The sequence below is a fragment of the Podarcis filfolensis genome (assembly GCF_964270895.1).
Source record: "Podarcis filfolensis genome assembly, chromosome: 6".
Taxonomy (NCBI): domain Eukaryota; kingdom Metazoa; phylum Chordata; class Lepidosauria; order Squamata; family Lacertidae; genus Podarcis; species Podarcis filfolensis.
In genome coordinates, this window is record NC_139609.1 from 86,633,026 (window position 1) to 86,648,179 (window position 15,154).

At 40.4% G+C, this 15,154-nt stretch overlaps 1 protein-coding gene across 3 annotated transcripts in view; it reads left to right on the forward strand.

Moving 5' to 3' along the window:
* Positions 1 to 13,123, forward strand: part of EDN3 (endothelin 3) — a 39,206-nt gene extending 26,083 nt beyond the window's left edge. The window contains exons 3-5 of one of the 3 annotated variants that reach the window (XM_083619218.1): positions 6,206 to 6,382; positions 8,036 to 8,175; positions 10,270 to 13,123. In XM_083619218.1, the coding sequence (XP_083475344.1) occupies positions 6,206 to 6,382; positions 8,036 to 8,162 (304 nt within the window). In that variant the 3' untranslated portion in view covers positions 8,163 to 8,175; positions 10,270 to 13,123. The remainder of the gene's footprint in view (positions 1 to 6,205; positions 6,383 to 8,035; positions 8,176 to 10,269) is intronic. The other 2 variants (XM_083619219.1, XM_083619220.1) reach the window with 2 other exon arrangements.
* The last annotated feature ends 2,031 nt before the right edge of the window (positions 13,124 to 15,154 follow it).

Below are 15,154 nucleotides of genomic sequence, written 5' to 3' on the forward strand. Positions count from 1 at the left end.
GCTGAGGTATGACTGTACAGTTGTCTTAAGTTGCAGATAAATTCTCGAGGTTGCGAAAGTATTGTGTTGGCCACATCTTTCAAAACACAATAAAAATAAAGGATTTATACTTTGTTGGCATACTTATTCCTTATATTTGTAGGGAAGATCAATCCAGCTAACACAGTTTAATGTTAATTGCAGTTCAAATAAAATTAGCTAAACACACAGAATATTATGTAAAGAAGCTTATAAATGCCATTACCCAGGATTGGATAGTTCCTGAGCCTTTGCTAAACTGCTGTGGTCTTCTGGGAGATTTGCGTGAGAGAATTATACAGCACCGGGTTGTATACGCATTTGCTTCCAACTTTGCATGAGAGAGAGACAGACAGAAGGATTAAGAGTGAATCAATGTCTCAAGCTATTAAAAGTAAATAATGGAAAGATTACAGTTCTAATCGCTACAGGGAAAAAGGGCAGGCAAAACAGACAGCGGATAATCCTTTTTGGAAGCTACTAGTTCTGCCTAACTGTTCAGAGACAGACATCATTTGACGTTTTACATGCAAATTGTAATGTTGGTGGTTCTCAGACATTTTTGAGAAAAATAAAATTGGTTGAGGTTTAAGCCTGCACATCGTAAGCAGCAAAAGCTTTCCGTTCCTCCTTGAATGGGAAAGTTTCGTTTATCTTTTAAATTTATTTATTTTGAAAAAGTCTAAAGTGTACTTGCATCCTAAAAATAGATTTCAGGGTGGTGTTGTGGTTAAGGACAGTAGCCCCATGGTTTGCTTTGGGTTTAGTTTCCCAAGTCTTAGTTGATGCAGATTTGATTAGTCTTACAGTCTTTGGTCAGTTTTGCATGTTTTATTTTTTATCTTAAAGGGTATAACAGCGTGGCATCCTATGTGGGCAGGTCCACCTGTTCATGCTTTAAATAAAACATTTGAAAGTGCAATCCTATGCATATCTGCAGAGAGGGAAGTCCCATTGAGTTCAATGTTGCTTCTGGGTAAGTGGATTTTGGATTGATTGAGAAAAAGGACATGTTTCTGAAATAGATTGAAGAAGAAAAAATGAAACTGCATCGCTTCTGTTAGAGACAGTGATGACCACTAACCTAGATAGACAAATCAATGATGGCAATGCAAATTCATGATGGCAATGCTTCTGAATACCAGTTGCTGGAAACCACAACAGGGGAGAGCGCTCTTGTGCCTGAATCCTGCTTGTGAGCTTTTGACAGGCATCTGGTTGGCTACTGTGAGAACAGATGCTGGGCTAGACTGGCCATTGGCCTGATAAACAGGCTCTTCTTATGTTCTTATTGCCATTTATGTACCATATTTTCCTCCAAGGAGCTCAAGTCAGTGTACATGATTCTCCACTACCCATTTTATCTTCACAACAGCCCTGTAAGGTGTGTTAGGCTAAGAGGCAGTGACTGGCCCAAAGTCACCCATTGAACTTCATGGTTGGATGGGGAATTCGAACCCTGGCCTCCCAGATCATAGTCCAACACTCTGTCTAATGGTCCTTTTAAAGAGGATTGAATGGCTTCATGGAAACTAGTAGCCAAAATAATGAAAAATGGCATATTCAGGGGCAGTACACTCCTGATTATCAGATGCAAGATGTAAACAATCCAGAATGGCTGTTTCCATCAGGCCATGTTTGTGAATGACATAAATGGACATTCACAGGTAGCTGGCCAATATTAGAGCTAAAATGCTGGACTGGGTACCAATTTGGTCTAAGGTGTCCTGAGGCATTTAATACTGGTGTACATTTATTCATGCTGCTGAATATAAAAATGCAGAAGAGTAAGTACTAACTCCCATATGCTGTGTTTATTGCTGCAGAAAATGCTCTGCGTTATTTCACATTCTCTACCTCTATATTGATGTTTATTGATGCCCTTCTTCCCTTCCTTATTGCGGGAAGGTCTGTTTTGTTTTAAGAGGCAGAAATTAATTTCTCATGCCTTGTTTTTGACCCAGACACAGGAGAAGAGGGGGTTGGGAGAAAAGAACATTTTTCTTGTGTGCTTGTGTGTGTGTTAAAGAAATAGATGGAAAACAAGTGGCTTGGTGAGCAAGAAAATATTTTGTACTACCTTCCTTGGAGCTGAGATTTCTACTGTAGCATTCAATTCAGTTCATCTGAATAATGTTTGAATATTTTAGAATTTTGTATGGTTCCATATTAACAACATTTATGCTGCACAAATTTAGAATTTCCCTCCTTTTTTCTTTGTGTGTGTGTACAAAACCAGAGAAAATAAAACTTAATTTTGATCAGACTGCTTGCTGTACTATGTGGGGGGAAAACAGGAAATGAGACACACAGCCACCCAATGCCTTTGAGATGGGGAATTTTACTAGTCATACACATTGGTGCGAAACCCTATTAATTTTTCCAGGATTAGTGTCAGTGTTCAGCGAATTCTTCCCCGCTCCCATTTCCACTCTAATAAATTTTTCGGTAGTTTCGTTGACGCATTGCTTTTCACAGTCAGGCTAATATTTACGGGCACTTGGGGAGGAGCACATAAACCTAAAACATGTAATATAAATTTCACTGTGTTTGGCTTAAAAAAAAAATCTTAATAAGTGAGAGTTGACTTTTTCAGTGTAGGCTGAAGCCCAAAAGGATTGCGCTGGAGTGCAATTACTTGCTCATTTATTCACGGTTAGCCCATTTAAATTGCTTAGTTTTCTCTATTGCTGTAACTTTTCCATGATTTTACACTCCTTTTCCTCCTTTCTCTTCTGCCTGTTTCACTTAATGCCTTCTTATCTACTTTCATTTATTTTTGCAAATACATGTCTTCTGTACCAATCTTTCAGGCCATTCCTAGGCCTTGATGCAACCTCCTACACTTTCAGCTGTCAAACCCCTTCCTCCTCTTTCTTTCCTTCCTAATTCCTCTTCTTCAGTCATAGGATTTCTGTAACCACTATAGCCAATCAACGTTGCCATTCTTTGTATTCTTGTGTACATATGTAAGCTTTCAGTGCTGTTTGGAAGACTCATTTGGCAATTCCAGCAGAATGTAATCATTCTTGATGATTGAGCTCTTCTTGGACGCTCAAGTGGAGGAAGGAAATGGTTGTGATGACATTGCTGGAACCAATCTTGGCCATTACTGAATAGTTACATTTTCTCCCACCCTTCCTCCGAGCATCTTAGAGCTCCAATTTTATCATTGTTTTACTCCAATGAGCTACATGATTCAGTGGGGACTCATGACTCTTCAATGTCCCTTTTGGACATAATGCTAAATGAATTTGGATTCTCCCTGAAGGAGTACTATAGGTGTGTGGTTTGGGGGATGCTCCTTGTTCCAGTTCTGTCACTGGAGGTACAGTGGTACCTCAGGTTACAGACGCTTCATGTTACAGACTCCGCTAACCCAGAAATAGTACCTCGGGTTAAGAACTTTGCTTCAGGATGAGAACAGCGGCAGTGACGCCATGGCAGTGGGAGGCCCCATTAGCTAGAGTGGTACCTCAGGTTAAGAACAGTTTCAGGTTAAGAACGGACTTCCAGAATGAATTAAGTTCTTAACCCGAGATACCACTGTACAGGTGTCCTTAGTGACTAGGGTGGAATCTACACACATATAAAAACAGTTCTGAAAATGCTTTTTTTTTAAAAAGTGTTTTTAAAAATACATTGAATTTTCCATTAGGCTCACCATCTAGCGTCACATTGTATATTGCACATAAAACACACTTAAAATGTTTTATTTTGCAGCTGTATAGCAGCTCTATAGCTGAGTCCTAGGAGTGCCTTTTTTTCTTTTTTCAACAAGACAGTTGCAGTCCTTTCTGGATCAGGATAACTTTATCATAGTTGTTCGTGCCCCAGTAACCTCATGGTTGGATTACTACAATGCTCTCTATGTGGGGTTGGTTTGGAGGCTGCAAGTTGTGCAGAACATGGTGGTTAGGTTGCTTGTGGCTGTAAGCTAACACTGGGCATATAATTCCTTACTTTCAGAATTTGCACTAGCTGCCAATTTGCTAGCTGGTTGAGGGTATTGGTGCTAACATAGTCTTATAATTCCTCCTGTAAGTCAAGGCCAGGTTACTTGAGAAACCGCTTTATCTCTTATAAACCCAGTAAATTGCTGTGGTCTGTAGGAGAGTTTCTCCTGCAAATTCTAAAGATCTCAGAAGCCCACTCTGTAGCAACTCAGAGTAGGACTTTTAGTGCTGCTGCCCCTGTTCTGTGGAATGACAATTCCTGCCGCAGAACGACTGGCACCCGCTACCCGCTATTTCCAGAAACAGTTCACAACAATTTTATTCATTCAGTCTTTCCCAGCTGATTGGGCTGGGTCTTTACCATGAGGGTCCACTTGTCATAGTTTTAGTCTTGTTTTAAATTTATTTGCTGTTACTGCGTTTTAACTTTATAATTAATGTATGTGTAAATTGCCGAGAGACAGTGATTTAGAAGGGAATTAATAAACTAATTGTGACAATAATACATTAATGTGCTGCGACACACAGTTTGGAAAGCTCTGGTCTTCACTGTTCGTCTCCCTCTCTGATACCTTTTGGCATTTACTTATTTAAGAGCATCAAAATCTCTTAAGTGGTTTACATATGTGATAAATTAAAATCACTGATAAAATCAGATGTTTTAAAACAGGTTGAACAACTCTTTCCCCAAAATAGAAATAAAAGCAGCAGTGTTAACAAATATACACTATAAAATAATGTTACATATTAAAATACTGGTTAAATTTACATGTCTGGGTAGGCTTGCCTAGACAAAAAAGTTTTTACCAGGCACGGAAAACAGTGCAACAAAGAAACCTACCTACACTGAAGCGCTGGTTCATTGTAAGTGTTTAACAAACATTATGTGGCTCTTGTAAACGTGCCAGTTCTGAAGATCAAAGCATTTGAGTGGGCATATAATTGGTGAATGATGGTTTATTGTTGCAGAAACAAGCCTCATTGAGCCTTTGGTTTGCTCATTCCTCCCCTTATGAGGAGGATTTTGGAAACTTTTGCTTCTACTTTTGCTTAACCGCACTTTAGCGTTAAGCCCAAAGCCATGGTTTATTATCTTTGCTTATTTGCCTAAACCACATTTAAGGTTAACCATACTTTGAGTTCAGTTAATTGAAAACGGAAGTGAAAACTAACAAGTTTCTGTTTGCAGCCATATTGGAAGAAGTGCACAAGCCCAAAGTTAGTGCATTTTAGCACTTAGCCATAGTTTAGCATTGTCCCCAAACCAGATTACTGGCTGTGTCTCTTAAGTGAACTAGTGCATGCAAATTGATTTGTGTGGTATAGCTGAAAGCTGCAGCTACTTTCGTTAAGTATGTATGTTGACATAAAATGTATTGTGAGGCCATTTGGGGGGCTCTTACATGAATAGATAGATCCATGTGGACTTTATATGCAGCTTCTGGCTTTTTCAGTTTTCCTTCTTCAATTCAGAACTCTTATTTTGTTGAGGCTGAAAGTGAGTTGTTGAAATATGGGAGGGGAGGAGGGGAAATCATGTGGTTTATTTCTTCAATTTTAATTAAAGTCATTCAGCTACCTTCCCCCTCTCTTCCATAATTCTACAGCATGTCCTTATTTTTCTCTTTTCTTTCCAGTCCGATCGTCCCCACACGATTCTTACCAGGTCTGGAGTAGACTCCCTTTTTACACTCCAGGACGTATTCCAAAATTATTTCGCTAATTCATTTAATATCATCATATCTTTTGGATATAAATTTAGGAAGTTTGTCACTCCAGTGAGGATATTGAGGCTGCTTGTGTTGAGGTGTAAGTTGGGAAGCAATAATACAATATATACCATCCTCCTTCCTTCTCCTGGGATGCCCCTTCTCCTGCCCACCATGGCTGCTCTTTTTGTCTGAAGTGTGGGGTAAAAACACTTAAAACATGGGTAGACAAACTAAGACCCGGGGGCCGGATCCGACCCAATCGCCTTCTAAATCCGGCCCGCGGACGGTCCGGGAATCAGCTTGTTTTTACATGAGTAGAATGTGTCCTTTTGTTTAAAATGCATCTCTGGGTTATTTGTGGGGCATAGGAATTCGTTCATCCCCACCCCCAATATAGTCTGGCCCCCCACAAGGTCTGAGGGAAAGTGGACCGGCCCCCTGCTGAAAAAGTTTGCTGACCCCTAAATAGCTTCCATACGATCTTGAAAATGCTAAGGCATTCTTACGTTTTTGTTGCAGGAGGATTGTTCCATATGGACTGGCAAATTACAGGGGAAGTTTCAGAGGCAAAAGATCTACAGAGCGGCATCGTAAGAGCTTGCATTCATCAAAACAGCCTCCATTGCGCTGCTCTTGTGCAGACAGATTCGACAAGCAGTGTATGCACTTTTGCAGAAGGACCCAGAATGGCCAATGGTAAGATTGTTCATCTGTGACAGGGGTGAGAAGCCCCCCCTTTTTTTTGAGGGACGCCATACTGATGGTAGGTGGGGACAGAGTTTATGGTGGATGGGGCTGTCCCCTATCCTCTCTTGCATAGCCCCCTTTCCCTCATTTTCCCCTTCTTACCACTCACATGAAATTAGCCCAAGGATAATGCATGTTGCACTCTCCTGTTTTATGATATTTGTGTATCTAAAAGGAATTGAGAATAGCGTGGGTATAATTTTTCTCCCTCTCTCATATAAGAGAAACCAAATGATGCAGTAGCAACAGGAAGTAACTTTTCAGGAAGTACTTAATTCAGTGTACAGTCGTACCTTGGTTTTCGAGCAGAATGCGTTTTGGGAGTCCATTCGAAACTCCCGGAACCGTTTGAAAACCAAGGCACAGATTCTGATTGGCTTCAGAAGCGCCCTGCAGCCAATCAGAAGCCACACCAGACACTTGGCTTCTGAAAATCGTTCAAAAACTGGAACACTCACTTCCGGGTTTCGATCGCTCGAGGGCCGGTTTGTTCGGGAGCCAAGGCATTTGAGATTCAAGGTACAACTGTATAGAATTCCCTACCACAAATGTGATGATGGCCGTTAGCACTGTCCCCTTTCACATGCATCCACAGCTAGCTGCATCCTCATAGTTCAGATGGGTAAGAAAGGCCCATGCGTTATGCCACTGTTAATTCGTTTGAAATTGAGCTCAGCCAGCTCAGTTGTTTGGTGTATTCACATTCAGAAGTGTTACGGATCTCTATAATCTTAACACCTTACATGTGAGAGCTGTTGAGAATCATCTGGCTGTGACACCATTGGAAACAGAATACAGTGGTACCTTGGGTTAGGTACTTAATTCGTTCCAGAGGTCTTTTCTTAACCTGAAACTGTTCTTAACCTGAAGCACCACTTTAGTTAATGGGGCTTCCCGCTGCCGCTGCGCTGCCAGAGCACGATTTCTGTTCTCATCCTGAAGCAAAGTTCTTAACCCGAGGTACTATTTCTGGGTTAGCGGAGTCTGTAACCTGAAGCATATGTAACTTGAAGCGTATGTAACCCGAGGTACCACTGTAGTGGACTAGATTGATCCTTGCTATGATCCTACAAGGAAACTCAGATGTTTGTAAGATAGCACAAGCAACAGAGTTTGTCCCAGATGAGTTTAGTGAATGGAAGAAACATGGAGAAGAGCCCTTAATATTTATTTGGGATGTAGCATTGTGGAAATAGTGTCAAAAAAAGTCATGCTCACTTGTCCAGTTAACTGTTAAGCAAAGCAGTGCTTGCTTTATTCTAGCATTCCTTAAAGGCAGACGCTAGAAAAGCAATGGGTATGTTTTGAACTTGTTCTTTGAAAGAGACAATCTTTGGATTATATTCAGTGCTAGTCCTACTTAGTGCAGACCCACTGAAATTAAAGAACATGTCTCTTAATTTCAGTGGATCAACTCTTAGTAGGTCTAGCATTGGCTGCAACCCTTTATTTAAAAAACCTTTTAGGATAATGGTGGTTTTCAACAACAGATACAAATAATATAATAAAATACAAAGTGCAAATTAAAAACTAAAGCTAGATAAATATTTGGGATGAAGAAATTGCATGGTAATTTAAAAGCCCCAACTTTCTTTTCCATAGTAATAATGAGCAACTGAACAGCAGAGAAGAAACAGATCCCCATCGAGAAAAGGAGCATATATCTCACTCTGTAGCCCAGGAGAATTTTCAGCTTCTTCAAAGTGGAGAGGTGCAGTCTATGTTTTAATTATATTGTGCGCGTAAGTGGCTAAAACGTTTGGAGGGCAAGTTAATATTTTGATAATTGTCAAGTCTGTTAGTTTAAAGAAAAGGCCTAGAAGCAGGTAGCAGGCATGTTTCTACCTGATCATGTGCATATTTAAGGCACTTTTTAATCATCGCTGTTCTTCCAGCCAAAAAATGAAATTGGTTTGCCTCAAGGCAGAAGTGTTGTATTCAAAATGTAAAGTGTTTTCTGTTGACTCAAATGTGCAACCAAACTCAACTCAATAGCTTTGTTTGGTGCAAAACAGAAAGCATAACCTAAAATAATTATTTGGTGATTTTAGAATTTTTTAATACTGTGTTATTAATAGCAACATATAGCATTTCAGAGTGTTCGAAGTGCTTCATATACCTTATCTCAAGTAAGCCTTACAGATGCCCTATAATAAGATGGATTAGTTTTATTACTCCTACAATTGAAGTTGGAGCGGGTACTAAGAAACAGTATCTTGCTCAAAGCCACCTACTGAGTTCATGGCAGAGATAACAAGATAACATTTCAGCTTTGGCAGGGGTTTCCCACTCCACATCTTGGTCTTTTTTTGATTCAATATGACCTATGAGATAGGTTAGGCTGAAAAATTAAGACTTGATGACAGCCAGCCAGTCACACTACCTCATGACCCATCAGGGAACTGACACTGGGTTTCCGACGTGCACAGCTAACCTTCAAAACATTACACTAGACCAGCATTTCCCAAGCTAGTGCTCAAATCATCTGGAGGGCACCAACCTGGGGAAGATGCCCCCTCCATCGCACTAATTTCACTAATCTAGCTAGGTGGACCAAGGGTAAAGGTAAAGGGATTCCTGACCATTAGGTCCAGTCGTGACCGACTCTGGGGTTGCGGCGCTCATCCCGCTTTATTGGCCGAGGGAGCCGGTGTACAGCTTCCGGGTCATGTGGCCAGCATGACTAAATAGCTTCTGGTGAACCAGAGCAGCACACAGAAACGCCGTTTACCTTCCTGCTGGAGTGGTACCTATTTATCTACTTGCACTTTGACGTGCTTTTGAACTGCTAGGTTGGCAGCAGCAGGGACCGAGCAATGGGAGCTCACCCCATCGTGGGGATTCGAACCGCTGACCTTCTGATGGGCAAGTCCTAGGCTCTGTGGTTTAACCCACAGCGCCACCTGCGTACATTACCCTAACTTCATGTCTGTGGGATTATTCCTGAATGAAGTAAGTAGAACTCCATCCAGCTGGAGACTGGGCCATATCGAAGCCCCTAGCCTAAGGTCTAAGGAATATGCTGGACCCAGATATGAGAGATATGTGTGAAGATAGTGGCAGCAATTGCAGTAGGACTTGCTGGCCGCCCATTTTGAAGAAGGGCGGGGGAGGCTTGCTGCAGCACCCTCCCTTCCCTGCTCAGAGCTGACCTACTTTAAAACTAGTTGTGGACTAAGGCACTATGATAACTAAAAGCAGTTCCTTCCATACTATGATGCTTACTCCAATTCCATTCTCTTTGCTAGAATGGCAGTTGATTTTTGTGGTAACATATGGCTAATAGTTCTCAGAAATTTAATTTTTTGCCTGTTGCCCGCACATTTCCTGGCACTGATTGCTACATTTCTGGGTATATATTTATATTTATAAATGAAGAATTATTCTACAGCAAATGGCTCAAAAGTTGCATAAGCATTCTGTTCTTAGTTTGTTCCTGAAAAGCCCATGTCATCAATCAAAACAACAACAGCAACAAATTGGTTTTTGTGGGGGAAATTGGAGCTAAGTCTTGTCTTGCAGTAACCACCAGAAATGAGCTGGATGGCTTGACAACACTTTGCTTTGCAGTATGTCCAGACACCTGGTAAATATATATTTTTCTTGAAGTCTTGTATGGAGCAGGGGTCTTGTGGGATCTGTAGCTGATCTGTGTAGACATCACATTGAGGAAAGCAGCTCTAACCACTCCACCACACAGGCTCTCTGTGCTTATTTCATTTATTTATAAAATAACCCTTGCTTTTGGCCATTAAAAATAATAATGGTTTCAGAATACAAAACAAAATTTCAACAGCATTTGGAAAAGCCTTTCATTGTGCATTTTTCTTCCACAGGTATGAAGTTGAGTACCTACTACCTAAGACATGAAACTCACTGAAGATGAACAAATGTTCAAGACTCTCAAATGGATTATCTACCTGCAGGTGCTTCCTTTTCCTGAACTGATGCAATCTTGAAAGTGGACAATGTACCTGCCTGGAGGAAGTGTTACTGAACTGCAATGTTCTGGCTAATGTCTTGCTTGAGTCTTATACACCCCATATGATGGTGACATCCATGATGGCATCCATCAATTTTGGAAAGCAACATTTTCGCTGTTTACGGTCCCAAGAACAGCCCTCACTGGCTAAAAAAGAAAAAAAATAAAGATTCAAAGAGTGAAAAACTTTCCTATTCTGTCAAGATGCGGGACAGGAAAAAAGAATGCTTCACTTGTTTGCTTGTCATATGTATGAATGTCCAGCTTTTCGCATGCAGTTGTCATGGGACAAGTTGGGACATTGGAACAGTACCTGTATTTGATATTCTGGTCACTTTTTTTTTTTATAAAAGGCACCCTTTTCTCCATAATGTTGTTCAAACCTGTCTTCCTATTGTAATCTCAGTGGTGAAGAAATGTAAATGACAATATCTATGCAGATTGAATATGAATGGCTAATAATATAATTATAACATATAGCAAGCTAACAGTATACTGGGAGTATTTCATAGGCTATTGGATTTAGGCACCAATTATTCCTGCACTGAAATGGAATTTTACAACAGATCTACTGGATAGATGTTGAGAGAGAAGAACGCTAGTTTATCCGTCCTATTCCACTCTGCTGCCCCGGGGTGAAGAAATTCTGAAACATTAAAAATGCATTTGAAGGACATTCAAAGCCATATATTAGCCCTTAATTCAAATTGCTAGAAGGACTGGCTGGAAAAATACAGTGATGGGAACTGTTAATTGCAATTATGAAAGTTCATTTTTGAGGAACAGACAAAGCAAAAGAATTGGATGTATTTCTACACAATCAATGGATGGCCTTTTTGAATTAGTTGGGTGCATGTTAAGAAGACTGCGGAAGAACATTCACCCAGTGTTTGCTAATCAGAAAGAGGAAAAAGACATTCATTACTGATAGTTGATAATCTTCCAAAGGATACTTTCATAAGAATGGATTTTTCTTTAAAAGTCTATTATTTTACAAGAACATAGTTCTGGAGACCACAGTTAAGACTGTAGGCTGAACTGATGAACTTTTGGGCTCATTCAGAAAATGTGCAAATCCCCAAACCAGCTATATAAAATTTGCAAAATAAGAAACGGACATTGTTTTCAGCAAGAAAGGAAGAGATCTTTTGTCTATATTATATATATGAATATATTACATTATATGAATATATTACATAAATAAATTATTCTACTTATAAAAGTAAAACACCTCTCTCTATTATCACATTTATACTAGTTTTCTATTTTCCTGGCCCCAATTTGGTGTATTTTGTTGAGATGTAGTCTATTTATTGTACTGGCAAATAGCTTTTCTTACTGTGTGTGTTTCTTTTCATTAACTCAGTGGAGAAATCACTCTTGTTTCAAGAAACTAACCTTTTATTATGAGGTAGATTGCTATCTGAGGTATATGTGGTATATTTTAATAACCACAGATTTCTTTTAGAAAGTCACAATGTGTGTGTGCAATGTGAGCATATGAAACTGTTTTTAAAGCAGGCCCTTGTCGTACAGAATAAGGCCCAAATCCAGCTGCAGCTTTGCCCACTTCCAATTGTAAGCAAAAGAAAAATGATGCTCTTCGTGTACTTCATGCATACGTTATTCTGTCGCTATTTTCTATAGACTCGGAAAATGCAGAAAGGTACACAAATCTTTCATATGGCAAACCCTCAGCCCAACCCCAATCAGTGACTTCATAGCATTTGAGTTCATGCAGTCTCTACCCAGAAAGTCCTTCATCCTAGACAGTAACCTTATCATGGAATATAACTGTCCACTAGGTGTGTCAGTGTGGATCAAACAGTTCTGGACCTCAGACTATCATCTAGAGTCATGGTAGTCAACTCAACGTCTTCCAGATGTTTTAGACTACAACTCCCATGAGCATTGTCCAGCATGGCTCATGGTCAGTGATTATGGGAGTTGTAGTAGCTCCTGAGAATAAGTTGATCATCTTTGACCTAAATGCTAGGCATTGGATATGTCGCTTGTGTGCTTACCTCTTTCAAAAAATCCAGCTGTCTTCTGGAATAGACACATAGGAAGTTTGACACTGTTGTAAGGATACTTAGGCAGCTGAGTATTTTCTATCACAACAATTAAATCTTTTGACCGTATGTAACATGTGCCAAAAAAGTCCAACATTGTGCCCCCAAATTTCCCCAGTATGTGGCCTTCAACATATAAAGAAATCTATGTCATCAGGTAATGGAATTAAATCCATGTCAATGGTTTAATTAGAATATCAGTTTCCCCAAGGTTCCTTACAGTCCCAAATGGTTTGATAGGGGTTCCTATAGACAATGGAAATCCATTTTCTGTAATCCAGGCGTTAATTAGTGTAGCAAAAGATCAAATTGAGCAAATATGGTGTCTCCAAGCCAGGTAATTAGTTATACTTGCATCACATAAGAAGAATGGAGACTCAAATTTAGTTGTGATTAATTTATTCTGTTAAGTTTGATGAGGCTCAATGATGAGATTAAACTGGCTCTTTATTGAGCCTAGGTAAATACAGGTCAAAACTTGCTTCAACTCCTATGGAATCTGTTTTCAATTTTAACTTATGGATTGTAGCAAATTTCTGCGGTTTGTTTAGTTTGGCCCTGTCGGATTGCTACCCACCTCTACTTGAGTAACTTCACAACAACATATTGCAAAATAAAAGGTTTGTGATTTACCCAGATGATATTAATCTCAATATTTTAGGCTACAAGTTCTTTGCATCACACTTGATTAAGCCTAAATTGCCAGCAGCCACGGCAACTTTCAGCTTTGGGTACGGATTCTGCTGTTGAGTGCCAAGCGCTTTTGAAGATGCTGTTATGTGGTGGTGCTGCTTCTGGGAACCTTGGCCAAAGCATGGTTCTGGTACATAAAGTCTTATTATCAGTCACATAATTAAAGCAAAAACTGCAAACATTAAAAAAAAAGTTGCAAAACTTCTCTAGCAACTGTTGGGAATGCTTTTTTAAAAATAGGTATGCTTTTTTAAAAATAAAGTGTTATTAGCTTCTCCATAAAACGTCTAAAGTAAGCAAAAAGTTAAAATAGCCTTGTTGGTGATGTCACAGATGCTAGCCAGAAGGGATTTTTTTCAGTCAGCTTTCCTTCAGTTCAAACTGATCTAAGTCCCCCCCCCCTTCCCCATTTCCAGAATTCATCCCAGTACATTTTTTGAAGGGTAGTGACAGAGCTGTCAAATTATTTCCATCCTTCTTAAAACATTAGGCTGAGTCATAAAGAGAAATTGTAGAACTTACTGTTGAACAAAGATATGCCTAGTTTTGATTCAGCCAAAAGGAATGCTAGTTTGTTAACCCTGGCTCCTGTTAAATGAGATAAATATGAAGCTGAATAGATTTAGTCTGCATCTGAATGAGTAGCTTAGCAAGAAATTTCAAGGGATGCCATGTCTGTAGACAAACTCCAATGGTAAAAACCCACAAAGTGATTGAAACATGATTCTCTTCGTTGCTTCTGGGTTAGTGATGCTTCTGCCTGGGTAATTTATCAGCCAAGTTTCTGGAGGATGCAACACTTGCCACATTACAGTGCCATAATTCATTTTGTCTTGGATATGAATGGATCAAAGGAATCTGAAACAGTTCAAAGCACAGTGATTGGCTGCAGCTTTGCGATTGCCATCCAACTATTTATTTGATGCAGGGAAACTAAACTAATAAAGACTCTTCCGTACCAGTAACATATTTGATTCCTTCGCAGGCTAGCCACAAACAGGCTGAAGGAAGTTCTTTTGGCTCTTCAACTGCATGCTGCAGGCCTAGCGGTGCTCGTTTCAATTTGGATTTGTAGCTCTGTTGAGGGATAAACTATAGTTCCCAGGAGTCATTGTGGGGTGGGTAGGTGCTTTAAAAGGCACAATGGCCAGTATCTTGCTGTAAGTAGCTGGAGGACTGTTTCTTCTTTTTGCCCCAAGTAGGGAGGGGGCATATTAGTCCAAACCTCACCGGAAAGTAGGGATGCGAGTGGCGCTGTGGTTTAAACCACAGAGCCTAGGGCTTGCCGATCAGAAGGTCAGCGGTTCAAATCCCTGCGACGGCGTGAGCTCCTGTTGCTCGGTCCCTGCTCCTGCCAACCTAGCAGTTCGAAAGCACATCAAAGTGCAAGTAGATAAATAGGTACCGCTCCAGCGGGAAGGTAAACAGCGTTTCCGTGCGCTGCTCTGGTTCTCCAGAAGCAGCTTAGTCATGCTGGCCACATGACCCGGAAGCTGTACGCCGGCTCCCTCGGCCAATAAAGCAATAAAGAGATGAGTGCCGCAACCCCAGAGTCGGCCACGACTGGACCTAATGGTCAGGGGTCCCTTTACCTTTTACACCGGAAAGTGATCCGTCTATGACACAGAAACATAGAAAGCTGCCTTATACTGAATCTGACCATTACTCCATCCAACTCTATATTGTGTACACACCAACTAGCACTGACTTTCCAGGAGTTCAGATGGGACATTCACAGCCCAATCTGAAGATACCAAGGGTTGAACATAGGACCTTCTTAATGCAAAGCAGATGCTCACCCCTCCTGGCCATTGGATTACTCCTAGTTTGTCCTGTAGTAAAAACCAGACCAAGGACATGACTATGTGTGGACCTATGATCAGTGTATTAAGGCAGCCCAGTGGTTGACGCATTGCCCATGAATTTCTGAGTTGGACCTGAAAAAATGACAAGCTGAAATCCCACAGTTCTCCA